We start from the raw sequence: 14694 nt of genomic DNA on the forward strand, positions 1-14694 counted from the left end.
AAATAAAAGCTGCAAAGAACAAATGGTTTCATTTTCCTATATATGCACACACCTGCGTGTGTGTGTGTGTGTGTGTGTGTCCATCCATTTTAGCAGGGACATCTCAACTTATTGAGACCTTAAGAGGAAGGTCTGTTTGGGTGGCTCTTATGTTTAAAATGAAAGTCCCAGTTTACACAAAAATGTGCTCAACTTCTAGTTCTACTTGGCTGTTTTGACACATTAAAGCAAAAAGGACAGAAGTTTCCCTGTTGCAGTTCACCCAGGTAAACATTTTTCAACCGATGTACTTTCCATAAAGACATTAATTTTCAAAGCAGGGTATTTCCATTTGTCTTAATTGTTTACCTCAGAGGGATTAGATGTGCATTATGCCAATGTGTGTGTGTGTGTGTGTGTGTGTGTGTGTGTGTGTAACCCCTCCTAGCGGGACCAGCTGGTATGAACCCGTTGCTGACGTCACATCTGGAAAACGAAACCGTGAACTCGGAGTTTCCCGAGAATGGCTTGTTAGCCGGAAAGCAGCCGCACTCAGGGCAGTGTTTAAAGTATCTGCGGCGGGGACGGTATGTGACAGTTTGGAGCACAGCTTCAGGTGACACGACACACAGCTACCGTACAGCCGTCACTGTACTGATTTCTGCACCCGGGAAACGCTCTGACTTTGAAGTCAACCCTCACCTGCACCGACTGAAACGTCAGCACTGAAGGTGGGAGAGTTTTTGTTGTTAGCGCTGGCACCGCTGTCCCAGAGTGGCATTAATACAAAGGTTACTACTATGACTACAGCATCGTTCAAAGACTGTACTCGTTTTCGATCCTGGAGTGTTTGCACTTGAATATCTTTGGTTCAGGCAGCTGTAAGAACCGCTTATGCTCTACTTTGACGACAGTTAAACAACAAGACCAGCCTAAATAACTGTTATTGTTATTGTGAAAAGAAATGCTGTGTGGAAGATTTTTAGGATTATATAAATACTTTCATATATTACATTACACTTTAATACATTATAAACACAGTGTTTAGTATTACTACACTTTAATACTAGTTTATATTATCGTAAGTTATGTCGTTAATTAGTTAATTAATCTTTATAATGACACCGTTTCTACTGTTGCTGAACAGCTGTTGTCTATGTGCCCGCTTCCTCTTTCATGCAATTGAAAATTGGCAATAAAAACCTGTAATCGTCCCAGCTGCACGACAGCTTTCCTGACATCCGGATGTTCGTGCTCAGGTTTCTTCTTAAACTTTTGATAATGTAATGCATATTTGATCGTCTAAATGAAACCTTCATTTCAATTGGCCCCTTTTTTCTGTTAACTCACTAATGCTAATATAATAGTGTCAGTTATAGATTACTTTTTTTGCTGTCGTTGCATGAGATGTGACTAAATAGCACCATCTGCAGGCAAGCATGGAAATATAGTTCAAATGAATGCATAATCTAAACAAGAAAATTAATTATAAATAAATATGAATATACTGTTCTTGACAAATTTGTTAGAGCACTACTCAATGTAAGGTTTATGCCAAAATACTGGTAATTACCAATATATGTATTTTTTTTATATTTCTGTAAATTTCATCAACAAGTCTGCGCTCTTTAATCAAAATCATATTTTTACTGTAATAATATAAATATTGTTCTTATGTATGATTTTTAAAATGTACTGTTTTACAAAAGAAAGCAGCAAAAGTAGGACAGTAAATTATTATTTTTGGATTAAGATGCAAAATTACAGTTATTTACTTTCATTCCTGAACAAAAAATGACTTGTGTTTTTTATGCTTTATTAATTTCTGACTTCTCAGAGAGGACCAGTGTGCCGATTCAAATTTGGATATAAAAACGTGAATTCAGTTTGTTGTTTACTAAATAAATATGAGTCAGTTTTTGAGAGATTTCCTCATTATTATTTTTTTGTTTGTTTTCTTCTTTTTATGATTGGTGGGCTATTAAATTTGTCTGTATATAAATAATTATATAGCTCTAACCTCCAGTACAGACGAGCTATTTTAATAAACTGCCTGAATGAAGGAATAGCCTACATCACATCCAAGTTACTATACAGTGATTGTTTGTATGATAGCAAAAGAGTACAGGATCAGTAAGCTGTACGTCAGGCTGTGATGACACAGCTCACATTATATTTTGTTTTATTGTAGAAATGGCTCATTCGAAACCACTGCTCATCCCGTGGCTGCGGGAACAGATTAACAGCAACAAGTATCCTGGTGTCCAGTGGACAAACCCAGAGCAAACAAAGTTCTGCATCCCGTGGAAACACGCTTTGAGACAGGACTCCTCTAACACTGACATTCTCATCTTTAAGGTAGCCATCAAGGGCTGACATGACATGACAATCTAATAGAAACCAGTCATGAGCATGAATTTGATATCAGCTATCCGTCCATCTTCTGCTTATCTCATTCTTTGTCCACTAATCCGTTCTTTGTTAGTCTTTAGTCTGTTCACATCAGGAGTTTCTTCCGGCTTTCATCCTGGTTTTGCCCCGCAGGCCTGGGCGGAGGTGAGCGGCAACGGCCGGGCTAATGGAGACCCCTCAGTCTGGAAGAGGAACTTCCGCAGCGCCCTACGAGCTAAAGGCTTCAAAATGGTGGATGACAACAAGAATGATGCCGCTAACCCCCATAAAGTCTTTCAGTGGCCGGACGAGTCAACGTCAAAAGGTGAGGACCCGCTGACCATTTGGATCTTAGCTACAGTGGATAGAAAGCAAATTCAATTCAAAGAAATTGTTTGTTTATTTCAAGCAAACTCTGCTGTTTGGCACTCAAAATGCACAGAAAAAAAGGATCAGCAGGATGTTCTGCTTTTTACTCATTTTATAACCGCAATCAATCAACTTCATATTGCATTTGCAATTTAAATCTGATAATGCAGTTTTGCACCGCATGCTCAGTTCCTGTCTGTCCGTGCAGCACATTTTGCATACACTCATGTCTCTGTATCTCTAATTAGACATGTTTCTCAGAAAATAAAAAAAATGCATGTTTTCACTCCTGAAGCTAACTCTTGTGCTGGATCCCAGGAGCAAGATGGGGCTGATTTGTTTGCAGATCTGGGCATTTCCATTCAAGAGGTGAGACTGCTCTGTTGGATTGTTTACCTGTAAGAGGACAGATGGTAACAAAAAAGAGGTATTGCTGAAATGCTGGGTATTGATGTAAGTGAATAAGATGTGTGTCGGTGTTATCCCAGACCCAGGACATCCAGTGTTTAGAAGGATGTCTCTTACTTCCAGAAGGCGCTGTGTTTTTGGGTGAGAGCAATTGCCTTTTTCATTGGATTTAGAAGGGGAACATTAGTCTGGCGCTTATTAGCGACAATCGCCATCTGAATGTGTCTGGTCCATATCTGCCAGCAGAATCTGCTGCCAGCCCGGATATTCTCCAGGAGTGTCTCAGAGGAATGAACATCAGCCCTGAAGCAGGTAGGCTTATCAGCTCTGCTTATCATTTTCCTCCTCGCTGCTGCAGTCAGAGCAGAAAACAAAGAGTATCTGAGGTACTTTTCTACAAGCTGGTTCAGTTTCTCCAACTTTTCCACAGAGGGCACCGCAGGCTTTGAGCCTCCTCCCGAGCAACAGCAGCTGCAGAATCAGGTTGCGATTGGTGGACACCCGTTGCCTGGGCAACAGCAGTATCCAGTAATGTATGAGGGTGCAGTTACTGAAGCTGGGTTGCCTGAGCAACCAGCACATCCAATTGGGGGAGCTGAGGGAGGGGCCTATGATGAGCAGTTGGCGGCACAGTTCCTACAGACAATGCAAAAGACCAGCGATGGAGATAATTTCAGTAAGTTGGAGAAGGGGGTGGGTGGGGGTGGGATGCTGCTGTATCAGACAAATGGGGATTTTTACACAGACACTCTGAAATGACATCCAGCACACACAGTATTCAAATGGAACATGTTTAACAGGGACTTAAATACAAAGCGCCCTGACAATGTGAATAGCAGGGACAGAGTGGAACTGTAAGCACCTTTCCTCATACACTTCCACTGTCTCTGAATCCACAGGGACTCAATTCAAGATATCTGTGTACTACAGAGGGGTGAAGGTTTTGGAGCAGATGGTTGAGAATGAGGCTGGAGTGCGCTTGGTCTACAGGTAACATCAAAATGAACGCGACAAATGCTCAGCAGTTCCAGTTCAAATATACTGTAAAACGTGCTTCCTTATTCTCGTTCCTAGAGGGACAAACTGAGGGAGATGCTACTGTTTTTTCTATCTGAGATCAGGAGTTTACATTAGCATGAAGGCATGAGTACCACTTTGTCTTTCCTTTAAAAAAAAGAGAAAAGAAATCCTCCCACCTCTAAAGCTCAGTAATTTTTTTAAATGTAATGATTTATTTATTCAGCCAAGTTCCCCTTCACCAGGCAAAGCATTTTGAGGGAACAGAGCTTAGAATAAGGACTGAAAATGTAATCTCTAAATTCACAGTATGCAATTTTTGCCTTCAAAGTTCAAGATTCAACACTCTTTATTGTCGTTATGCACTGTTTACTTCTGTAACCATACTGCTGTGTTTCAACTTAGCATCAGTGCAACAACTGCAGTGAAAACAGCAATACTGAATATAACGTGGTCTGTTTAACTTATAACTAATTATAGTTTATATATTGCAGGATTTTTCATTGCTGATATCTTTGATTAAAAAAACACAAAACAGCCTCTAGCAAATGCGACTGTTTTAAACTCAGCGATTTTCTCCGATAACTGAAATATAAAAATGCTTCTATTCACATCAGGACTGATCTCAATGGGACAGTTTTGGATCGTGAGTCAGGCCTCACTATAGTCTCCCTGCCAAGTCCCGGAGCCATGGTGGATCAAAACCAAGCCAGCCTCACCCAGCGGATTCTGGACATGCTGGGTGATGGCTTGGAAGTTGGCGTGTCGGGCCAAGTGGTCTACAGCCAGCGACGGGGGGAAAGCAAAGCTTTCTGGAGCTTCTGCAAATTTGACCAGAGCAGACAACCCCAAGAGATTTCTAAACATCCTCAGGTTCTTTACAAGTTCACGGACTTTGTGCGAGGTAGGTAAGAGGAATTATTTTGGAGCTTTTGTGAATTTAGTGGCTTTAGGTACAGTTTTTTTATGTATCGTCTCCTGTCTGCTTAGGAATAAAGGACTTCATTGAGGGGAAAGCTAAAGAGTGCGCTCCCTGCTCCCTGTTCTTCTGTATTGGGGAAAAGTGGCCTGACCCACAATGCAGGCCTTGGGAGAAAAAACTCATCGCAGTGGAGGTGAGGAAACTTTCTGAAATTATTTAAAACATGCATACAGTGCTGTGCTCTCACAGACCTCTAAGCAGTATTTCAAATAGGCAGAGATTTTTTCCCCCTTTCTGCTGCACAAACTTGTATTAAATTTCATGAGTGATCAACCTCTAAAATTGCCCTCTCACGAGGAGGGAGCCGTACTCAGCAGCACTTTTGAAGAGGCAATTTTGCCTCAGTATTGATTAACAGCACAAAGGGAACAAAGCCTGAATACCGGCGCTGACAGCTGATCCTTCAGGTGTAAAAGCTTTTTTTTCTTTTCGTCCTTCTCCTCAGCCTCCACACAGGACGGCACACTGAGAAATCAAAAGCTTTATACAAAAAGTTTCTCAAAGAAACCAGCTTGACGCGTCTCATTGCTCGACCTTTCTCTGATTTCACTGCTACCGTCGAGCTCAAACGCGTCGCCTTTGCACTCGCGCCTGACTCCCGCTCCTTATTTATTTTCTCCGCTCAGGTGTGCCTGACTTCGATGGAGTTACTCAAGAACATGGCTGTTGAAAACGGCGCCTCCTCCCTGAAGTCTGTGGAGCTGCAGATGTCCCTGGAGGAGATGATGGAGTACTGAACATTTGGAAGCGGTGGCTGTTTTACTAATTTGAGATTTTTAATCTTGGCTTCTTAAAACATCTCAGTTATGTTTGTGAATAATGTTTAATAATGACACTGGTACTGTGTTGGTTTGTACTTCACCCGGGATCAAACGGTCTGACTTATACTGTATGGAGACTAAGTGTGCACTGATTTCTATCTTAGGATTTTAAAACAAGTCACAGGGACATGATCAGGGTTGTTACTGAAAATCAAGATCACATTTTTACAGTAATGAGCTGATGTCACTCAGGTAAAGAGACATGACTTTCACTCATTTAACATTTTGTGCCCTCTTCCTCTTTTTAAGCTTCACTTTTCCTCTTTTAAACTGAGTCTTAATGGCAGTCAAAGTGAAACACCACCCATAAGCTGCAAGTTTTCCTGCTCATGAACTTATTTGTTATAATAATCGGCCTAATGCCGTGAAATTAATGTGTTAAGGGGTGAACAAGTGCAACCTGGTAACAAACCCCCTGCTAAAGTGTAATACAACAAAGTGAAATTGGCATTAGTGCCTTGAATACAACAGAGCCACAGATAAAAATAAATATACAAGCTGATTTTAGCAGTGCAGATGTAGCCAGAGCATCTGGAGCTTTTTTGACATTATTAGCTTAATATGAGGAACATACACCTCAGCAGATGTCATGTGCTACGACACATCAGCGTGCTGTGCAGATAACCACACTGATCGATACCGGAGATTATTTGTTTTGAAAACTTTATTGAAACATTAATGGGTAGCATTCCTCTGCTGAATCTACTACATGATCAAAATGGCCTTTTCACCATTGCGATGTCACACGTAACTGTATTGCTGCTCTACGCTGCCAGTCTGAGTCAAAAGAAGAAGAAGTGTGAAATTACCTTTGTTTTTTTTGTCTAGGTTTTTCTTTTTTTAAATATCCTTTCTTGAATTTATTCTCTCTCAGCACGACTCTGTTTGGTCGAGAACTACATCGCTCTGTCTTTTCACACCACCCATACAGACACAACACATCTTTTCCACTGATGACCTGTACAAGTGAAATGTTTACAAAGTAATATCGATAAACTGAACAAACTGATGAACAGAAATCAGTCCTTGTCTCCTTCCTCTGTTTCTCCGTCATTCTCTGACTCAGACCTCGCCTCCTCAGAGAGAGGACTTTCCTTCAGTCCTGACATTGGGACGAGCTTCCCCTCTTCATCCACTCCCATCGGCTGGATGATGTTGTCTCTGTAAAATACACGAGATGCAGGTGATTTGATCACCAGCATGAGCTTTAACAGCCTAACTGTTTAATTTACCATCAATCTGCTGTATTATGCAAGAACAAGAGGAACACTTGAGTTTTACAGACCTTACTGTTTCTTACCAGTATACAATTTTAATGACTACTTGACCCATTAATGCTCATCAAAGAACTTCCTCTGCAGCAACACATTGAGACGCTGCAGATTATGCGCTGGAATTAGCTTTTGGTTATATACACATGTACAGTCTGCTCGACACTTTTATTGCAACTCTGTATTTGTACCTTAATAAATTAAATTCTGTAAACTTTTGCTGTGGTGTGGTGGGAATCAGTTGACGTTTAGTGTATTCATTAGAAGTATCTGAGACTTTTGTGTATCTCTCATGTTTGTAGCTTTTTGACGTTTTGCTTACCTGGACAGCTTGTTGAAGAGCATGATCAGCCTCTTGGCCTCCTCCTCCTTCTCCTCCTCTGTCATGCCCTCCATAGGGTCTGGCTGCTCTGCCTCCACCCGCCCCGTCACTGGGTTGATGCGGTCTTTGACCTGCCGGTACTCCTCGGTGTCTGAATCAGAGTCGCTGGAGTACTGGGTATCAGAGGTCCTGGGCCCTTGGCCTCCCAGGAGCCCCCTGGTGGCCAGCAGACCTGCTGCGTTACCGTAACCCGTATACTTCACAAAACGGCTCACTAGGAAAAGAAGCGTTGGTGTTCTCAATAAGGCACGAAAGAAAAAATACAGAAAGAGCTACAAAAACATTTCAGCACTACTGCATTCACAGATTAGATTTAAAATAATGTATATAATAAAAAAAAAACATGACTATCAAGACTACATAAAATAATAATAAAGACATAAACACAAATATCTAAAAGGTAATAAGAGTTTTTTTTTAAAGCACAATAAAAACTAATGACGCCCGTTGTTTAAATACCATCTGATCATTTCAATATGCATTTTTCTATTTTTATAACCAGACTGTAACTTCACCCTATTTTTATTAATCCACATATTGCTTCTTCTTACCATTTTCCTTGCAGAGGACAAAGATGAGGTCAGCGGCACAGTGTTTGAGGTCTGTGTCCAGATGAGTCATAAGACGAATTAGACGGCTCTTCACTGTGGTGCCTTCCTCTGGCCTCTGTGATACGTCTCTCAGAGGAGGCAGGATCTAATAATGGCGACACATTATAGCTTTAATTTTCTTTAATGTGTTTTGTTTCTTCTTCTTTTTTAAATAAATATGAGTGAGACCATTCTGATGCTTGCAAATGCAGCAAAATGTGCCGTTAACCTCAAAACAATGATGGATTTCAAAGTCTGAGACAAATCAAATATATAATGAAAAATCCTTTCTCATAGTCAGTGTGTTGGAGGGAGGAGAAGGGTGTTTAGGGATGAGCTGGAACAAGTCTGCCAACGCACATCTTCCCGGAATTAAAGGATCTGCTGTCTTTGTGCTAAAGTCTTCAGCAACCGCTTATTTTTTTTTAAAATGTCTTTTTAGTTTTTCTTTAAACATTGGCTGCTTTTTCACTCACTTTTAGCTCCATCCTTGTACCTGACCATTACAGAGAAACATGTATTGTGTTCATTAAGCCACTTAACACTGAACAATGAATTACTGAAGCATAAAAAAAGGGATCTAACTCATAGGATGAACCAGTTTAAACTGGATCTTTAGCAACCTGTCACCAAAACATACAATTGGTGCTATTTTCCTTTGTATCTATAAAAATCCCAAAGGTAACACAGCTGGACAGGCATAAAATAGTATTTTGCACCAACATGGTGATTCTCAAAGACTATTATCCAAAAACGTGGCACATCTCAGCATGGTGTGCATTCAAGGAAACTGGACAAATGGAGAACAGAAGAGGAAATTGTAAACTTGTCTGGTTCAAATTGTCCTCAGTATGTACGAGGAGGTCAGGGGAGATGTGCAACAGTAAGTGTTAACATGCATCTTCAAAACTGGGAGGCCAGTTCATGGTTTTGGGTTGCTTTTCAGTCAGTGGTGTTGGGGGATCCTATCAAAAGTGATGAAATTATAAATCAGGCAAGTGCCATCAGATTTTCATTCATTGTTAATGCAATCTGGAAAACATCTGATTGGCAATAGCTTCATTTTTCACCACGACAACGATCCCAAACACACTGCCAGTGCATGGATTGGCCTCCCCAGAGCCCGGACCTCAATGTTACTGAGGCAGTGTCGTATCATCTTTACATAGAACAAAACAAAAGACAGCCAACATCCAAAGAAGAACTTTTTTTAGAGAACTAACCCTGAATACTACTGTAAGAAATTACAAGAAAGCTACCTAAGAGAGTTCAGGCTGTGTTGAAGGATAAAAGTGGTCATAGAATTGTACTAACTCTGTTTATACTGTATTTGCATTTTTTTTCCAGCAATATATATAGAAGTGAGGGGTGTCTCAAGACTTTGCACAGTACTATGAATACTACAAGTGTCTTATAGTCTTCAGTCTTATAGAGTCCAGGCCTGCACAGGTCAGGTGTTGGTTGGTTACATGCAAATGATCAAAAGCATACTGGACATTAAACGTGCTACAAATATTTTGGCATCAAAACATCAAAAAGCTAAACACAGGAGCTATCTCTGAGGTGTCGTATATTACATATTTTCTGATGTAGTGCCGTGTTTCTCTGTGAGCCCTGCAGCTCTCCGTCAGCAGATTGAGGATTGGTGTCAGCTTCTCTTTGATCTTATCTCCCTGAAAAGCACATAAAACAAATCCTCTCCGTTATTTCCGTAATACCAGCTGCTCCCTTTTTCACGCTGCAAAATATAAACTTTAAGAACAAATCACTGAGAAACCTCCACCCCCCCACCCCCCCCTCACAAACACACAAATGGATCAGAAAAGACTCTACAAACAGAACTCTTTTCTACTCCCTCACCGCCTCCAGGCGTCTCTCCATGAACATCAGCAGGGTGTGGACGCAGTCCATGTTGACCCCCTTGCACTGCTCTGAATCTGGCTCCAGAGGCACCGTCAGCAACACATCGAGACACTGCAGAGGAAGCGCTGACAACAGGTTCACTGTGTGACTGCGGGAGTGAGAGAAGGTCACGGCAAAGGAGTGAGTGTTGATAGAAGAGAGCGGGGAAAACCTATTCCCTGCTCTGCTTTTCCTTGTTTTTTTAGACATATACTGTTAGACTGGAGGTCAGTGTATGTGCAAGTAATCCCTGTGATAAATAAGGGTTATTTTGAACAGTGAACCATGCAAAGCTACTCCAATACAGCCTGAAAATAAAAAGGAGCTGAAAATGATCAGAGCAGATCCCCCTTTAAACATTTGGTGTTGTTTGGCTGGATGGATTATACACTGTTTCATCCAAAATGATAACAAATGCTACTCAAAATACACTATTATTGGAATTATATCTCAAAATTTTCTTTTTATAAGAACATCTAGACCTAATAAAAAGGCATTGATTTCTATATATACTTGGGATTTTAATCAGACCTGCAGCTGAACATTCAATCTATCTGGAAGTCTCAAATAAGCAAGCAAGAGGAGGGTGCATGTTATTAAACTCATAATTATAGACTCATCCTTGTTGCTTCAAATGTTATTAAAAATAGTGCTTCTGCATGAAAGTGATTTTGCAACCCCTAAAGAATTTCTGAAGCTTTATATCTCATTTTATAGTCCATCGTTTAAATCAATTATAACTGCACAGTATGTGTTATAATTGCACGATAGTAAATTATGAGATTATCAAGCCTGAATATTTTCACAGCTTGGGTTTTGTCACGTTGTGCTCACCCCTGCAGTTCATCTGTGTCTTCTGACAGGAGACACTTCCTCAGCAGACAGAGGCGCAGGATCGCCACCAGGTGTCGGTACAGAGCCGCATCATCCTGATTAAAGGCACAGACGCAGCTAATGCCTCTTCAACTGTCCTGTTCTTTCGCACTTTTAGCTTTTATATAATTGCATATTTGACTGATAACATATATATTGTATTAAAACTCCTGTAAAAAGTAAACATGAAAGCAAAGCTTCTGAAAAATGCGAGGGCCTTTACACACACCTCACTTGGGTCCTGCTTGTGGGTGCTGTGCGTGATATTGAAGAGAATTTTGAGGATCTCTGTGACGCGCTGAGAGGTTTCCAGAGAGATGGGCTGTGTCTGTGGGTCCAAGACGCACTCATACTGGTCCTTCCACTGCACCTCCAGGCAGCTCTCCAAGGCTGCTGTGAGGATGGAAACCCCTCCCTCCTGGAAGAGAATAATCAGTGTGAGGGCAGTAACGAGGAGTAAAACAGGAATAACTTTGGACTATATGACATCGTGCGACCTGTTTAAGCTGGGTGCTGAGCTCTGGCCGGAGTGCAGTCATGAGGAACATGAAGCGCAGTTCATAAAACTGAGCACTAGAGGGATTCGACCAGCTGACACTGGATGATACGCGCTCTATGAGGCCACACATGAGCCTGATGGAAACAAAGGAGATAGATGTGAACTTTCCAGATGAAGCCAAATGCAGCTTATTGCAAGTGAGAATGACACTGTCCTCGGGATAGCACTGTTTCAGTCCCCTGTCCTTCTATTTGTCATAATAACCTTTACCAGGCGTGAGAGTTGTTGCTTTCACAGGTATAAATAAGTGAATATATGTTTTTTAGGTGCTTTGCGATTATTATAAGCTGCTGAAAATTACACAGTTTATGGGAACTGATGCGATTGTGTCTGCGTGCCGAGCCTACCTGAGAGCACTGAACCTTTCCTGTGCCCAGGCGCTGTTGTACACCACGTTACACAACACCTTCATGGCCTCTTTTCTCTTTGCCTCCTCTCCAGACTCCAACTCCTCCACCTCTTCCTCCACATCCATCTTACTCTCTCTGCGGTCCCTCCGCCCTCGCTCCAGGACCCTGTGATGCGTCCCACCTCTGTGCAGTTCGTTGATGCTCGTCCTGTGGCTCCCAAACCAGCTGATGCTGTCCAAATCGCCGCTGTTGGTGATGCTGATGTCGCTTTTGGCATCCTCGTCGAAGGCCGGCGGCTCCTCGTTTTGGTCGTTAGTTTCAGCTTCAGCTTCATCCTCATTAGTGTGACCCTGCAGCACTTTGGTTTCGGTGAGAGAGGCAATGATGTTATCGTAGAAATCAGAGTCGGGGTCGCTGACTTCATCACTGATGTCACTTGTGGTCAGCCCGGCTAGTTTGGCCAGAGTCAGGAGAGCGCTGTCGGTCACCAAAGGCCCCAAGACCTTTTGGTCCCGGGACAGGATCCTCAGGGTGCGTAGGCATACTCTCAACAGGTGACATTTGACTTCCGTCCTTATGAACCTCACAAGGACAACACCTAAATTCTGAGAACAGGAGCAGAAACATGTTTGCAGGAATTTATCATAATAATAACTTTTACAAGGACTAAGAATATCACATCTGGGCAAGCAGAGAGTGACATCATCGGATCACCTGTCTGAGGATGAGTCCTCGATCCTCCAGGTCGTACTCGTCCAAGTCCGAGTCAGAATCAGTGTAGTCCCTCACTTTATTCTTCCTGAACTAGTAAAACAGTGCAACAAGGATTACTGGATTTCTTTACGGTACTTTTCATGTGCAGTGCTTAATTACTTCTAAACTGTGGCAAAACCCTACCTCTTCTAGTCGCCTTTGCTTAAGAGATGGTCATCCATTAGACAGGAAATGTAGCAGAAGAGAGAGGAAATAGTGCTGTTAGAAGTCCTTCTACAAGTTCATAGTATGACATTTTCCCTAAAAACCTATTTACAAAGCTTAGGAGCAATTTACTGATGGGATGAGGTCATTCCTAACCCAAAAGAAAGGTTATCTTTGCTGGGAATGACAATCAATTAGCAGGGGACAGTGAAGGATATCATAACATATTTATTAATTTGAAGGTAATTAGAAGTGTTTTCTAACCCAGACAATTATTCAGTCACTCTGTCTGGATTCAATCTGCCTGAGCAGGCAAGGAGAGAGGATCAGAGACAACTGATACAGCAGAATTACTAATCATAGACTCTGGAGTGTGTAGGGGTGGGGAGGGGCGGATAAGTAGGAGGTGTGCCGTGAGAGGGAATAAGGTGACGTTATAAGGAGCACCAGGAGGACGTGGGTTTATGCCTGTAAACTTTCCTTCTGGTGCAGCAACATAAACAGACTTACTCTCCGTCTTTCCTTCTCCTCTGTGTCAAAGAAGAAACACTGGGCATACTACAGGAAGAGAAATAATGACACACACACACAAAAACAGAAAAACAGTGTCATGAGCAGCATTAGAACTTGTGAGAAATACACAAGCTTCTGTGTCGCGTCACCTCTTTGTTGAACTCCTGCAGCCTTATCTGAACACCATTCTCATCTCCCTGCTTGATGCACTGGATTATCCCCTCGATGTCCACGTTCATGCTTCCTAAACACACACACACAAGCACGCACACACACACACACCCACAAACAATTTAGGGCATAACAAAATGAAAGTTACACAACAATGACAATGGTCATGGCAGAGGTTATGTATTGTCAAACAGAAAGAAACCATAAATACACAATAGAATAGCACACATTCGGTCTGTTGTTCATCCAGAATATAAAATAAAACCCACTAAATATGAAATGAAATGACAGCTAGCTGCTCATCCTTTCACTTCATCTTCACAGCTACCACATAACTGATCACTGATGAAGGATTCCTTAGCAGTTAAAGTGAATCTGTATATTTTATATAGCAGGCACTGACATCAACACTACACACACACACATAAAATCTGCAGATAGATTACCGTGCTTCGCTGAACTTACCTCGCACAGTTCAGTATAGTAGTCAGGTGATAAACTGTATACCTTAAATATGACAAACCAAATCACCGCTCCGACTTTGCTTCAGGTTGTCGCCAAGCGTTTATTTCTCCAAGTACGTGCCCCGAGTCCTGTGTTCAGCTTTGAATTTGCTCAATTCAATCACTCTCTATGCACTCTCATTCTCTCAGCCTATCTCTCTCACTCTGTCTCTCTCGCTTTAATCCAAGAGAGATGCAGGAGACCTGTTGGAGAGTGTTTATGGTTATAATCCACTAATGGACTCTAAGCTTATAACTCTCAGTGTTGACCCTCTAACCTTTTATGGGTTTGCCAGACTTATTCTGCACAGCCCTTTCACTTTCTGTCCAGCTTTAGCAGAATTTTCTTCAAAATGCTGAAAGCCACTAAAACAAGCAGTTAGGGCGTGCTGTTGCATAACCTTGCTGGAGGTTCTGATGGTTAAAACACTGTTAGAAATGCATTAGGAAAAGACACTGTTTATTCACTTCTGGAAGTTTGTAGTTAAAGATTTGTATTCTTTTATCTTTCAGCAAAATATTTCAATACATTCCTAATTGAATTCACCCCCAATTACAGTACATGTACCGTACTTTTTATTATTTTTGTGCACTATTTATTTCAGTACTGATTCTGTCTCCTTCCACAAGATGGCACAATTCCCCCGGTTGAGTCAGCTCATACAGGCACAATGTATGATACAATTGTGTATTAT

At 41.6% G+C, this 14694-nt stretch overlaps 2 protein-coding genes across 4 annotated transcripts; one reads left to right on the forward strand and one right to left on the reverse strand.

Moving 5' to 3' along the window:
• Positions 1–453: 453 nt before the first annotated feature.
• irf3 (interferon regulatory factor 3) lies at positions 454–7457 on the forward strand. 2 transcript variants are annotated; one of them, XM_040023589.1, is made up of 11 exons: positions 454–710; positions 2171–2337; positions 2524–2695; positions 3035–3108; positions 3228–3288; positions 3391–3459; positions 3578–3823; positions 4047–4137; positions 4782–5068; positions 5155–5279; positions 5773–7457. In XM_040023589.1, exons 2-11 carry the CDS (start codon positions 2173–2175, stop codon positions 5881–5883), a joined length of 1401 nt encoding a protein of 466 aa, XP_039879523.1. In that variant the 5' UTR covers positions 454–710; positions 2171–2172; the 3' UTR covers positions 5884–7457. The 2 variants fall into 2 exon arrangements, with proteins under 2 accessions (XP_039879523.1, XP_039879524.1); XM_040023590.1 differs by having other exon boundaries at positions 455–710; positions 3394–3459.
• Positions 6959–14337, reverse strand: LOC120728564 (synembryn-A). 2 transcript variants are annotated; one of them, XM_040023587.1, is made up of 14 exons: positions 13962–14337; positions 13475–13569; positions 13323–13370; positions 12792–12809; positions 12609–12698; positions 11892–12499; positions 11483–11618; positions 11215–11403; positions 10947–11041; positions 10071–10221; positions 9788–9883; positions 8172–8316; positions 7561–7834; positions 6959–7128 (listed from the first exon to the last, which is right to left on the reverse strand). In XM_040023587.1, the coding sequence occupies exons 2-14, from the start codon at positions 13562–13564 to the stop codon at positions 6987–6989; spliced, it is 2082 nt and encodes a 693-aa protein (XP_039879521.1). In that variant the 5' UTR covers positions 13565–13569; positions 13962–14337; the 3' UTR covers positions 6959–6986. The 2 variants fall into 2 exon arrangements, with proteins under 2 accessions (XP_039879521.1, XP_039879522.1); XM_040023588.1 differs by lacking the exon at positions 13962–14337 and having other exon boundaries at positions 13475–13906.
• Positions 14338–14694: the final 357 nt, after the last annotated feature.

This window comes from Simochromis diagramma, unplaced genomic scaffold (assembly GCF_900408965.1).
Source record: "Simochromis diagramma unplaced genomic scaffold, fSimDia1.1 OVJJ01000208.1, whole genome shotgun sequence".
NCBI classification, from domain to species: domain Eukaryota; kingdom Metazoa; phylum Chordata; class Actinopteri; order Cichliformes; family Cichlidae; genus Simochromis; species Simochromis diagramma.

Coding starts and splice junctions, on each gene's coding strand:
- irf3 (XM_040023589.1), top strand. CDS start 2,173: ATGGCTCATTCGAAACCACTGCTCATCCCGTGGCTGCGGGAACAGATT. Junction 3,824..4,046: donor CAGCGATGGAGATAATTTCA/GTAAGTTGGAGA, acceptor CTGAATCCACAG/GGACTCAATTCAAGATATCT. Junction 5,280..5,772: donor AAAAACTCATCGCAGTGGAG/GTGAGGAAACTT, acceptor TTCTCCGCTCAG/GTGTGCCTGACTTCGATGGA.
- LOC120728564 (XM_040023587.1), bottom strand. CDS start 13,564: ATGAACGTGGACATCGAGGGGATAATCCAGTGCATCAAGCAGGGAGAT. Junction 13,371..13,474: donor TGCAGGAGTTCAACAAAGAG/GTGACGCGACAC, acceptor CTCTTCCTGTAG/TATGCCCAGTGTTTCTTCTT. Junction 10,222..10,946: donor GACACAGATGAACTGCAGGG/GTGAGCACAACG, acceptor TCACTCCCGCAG/TCACACAGTGAACCTGTTGT.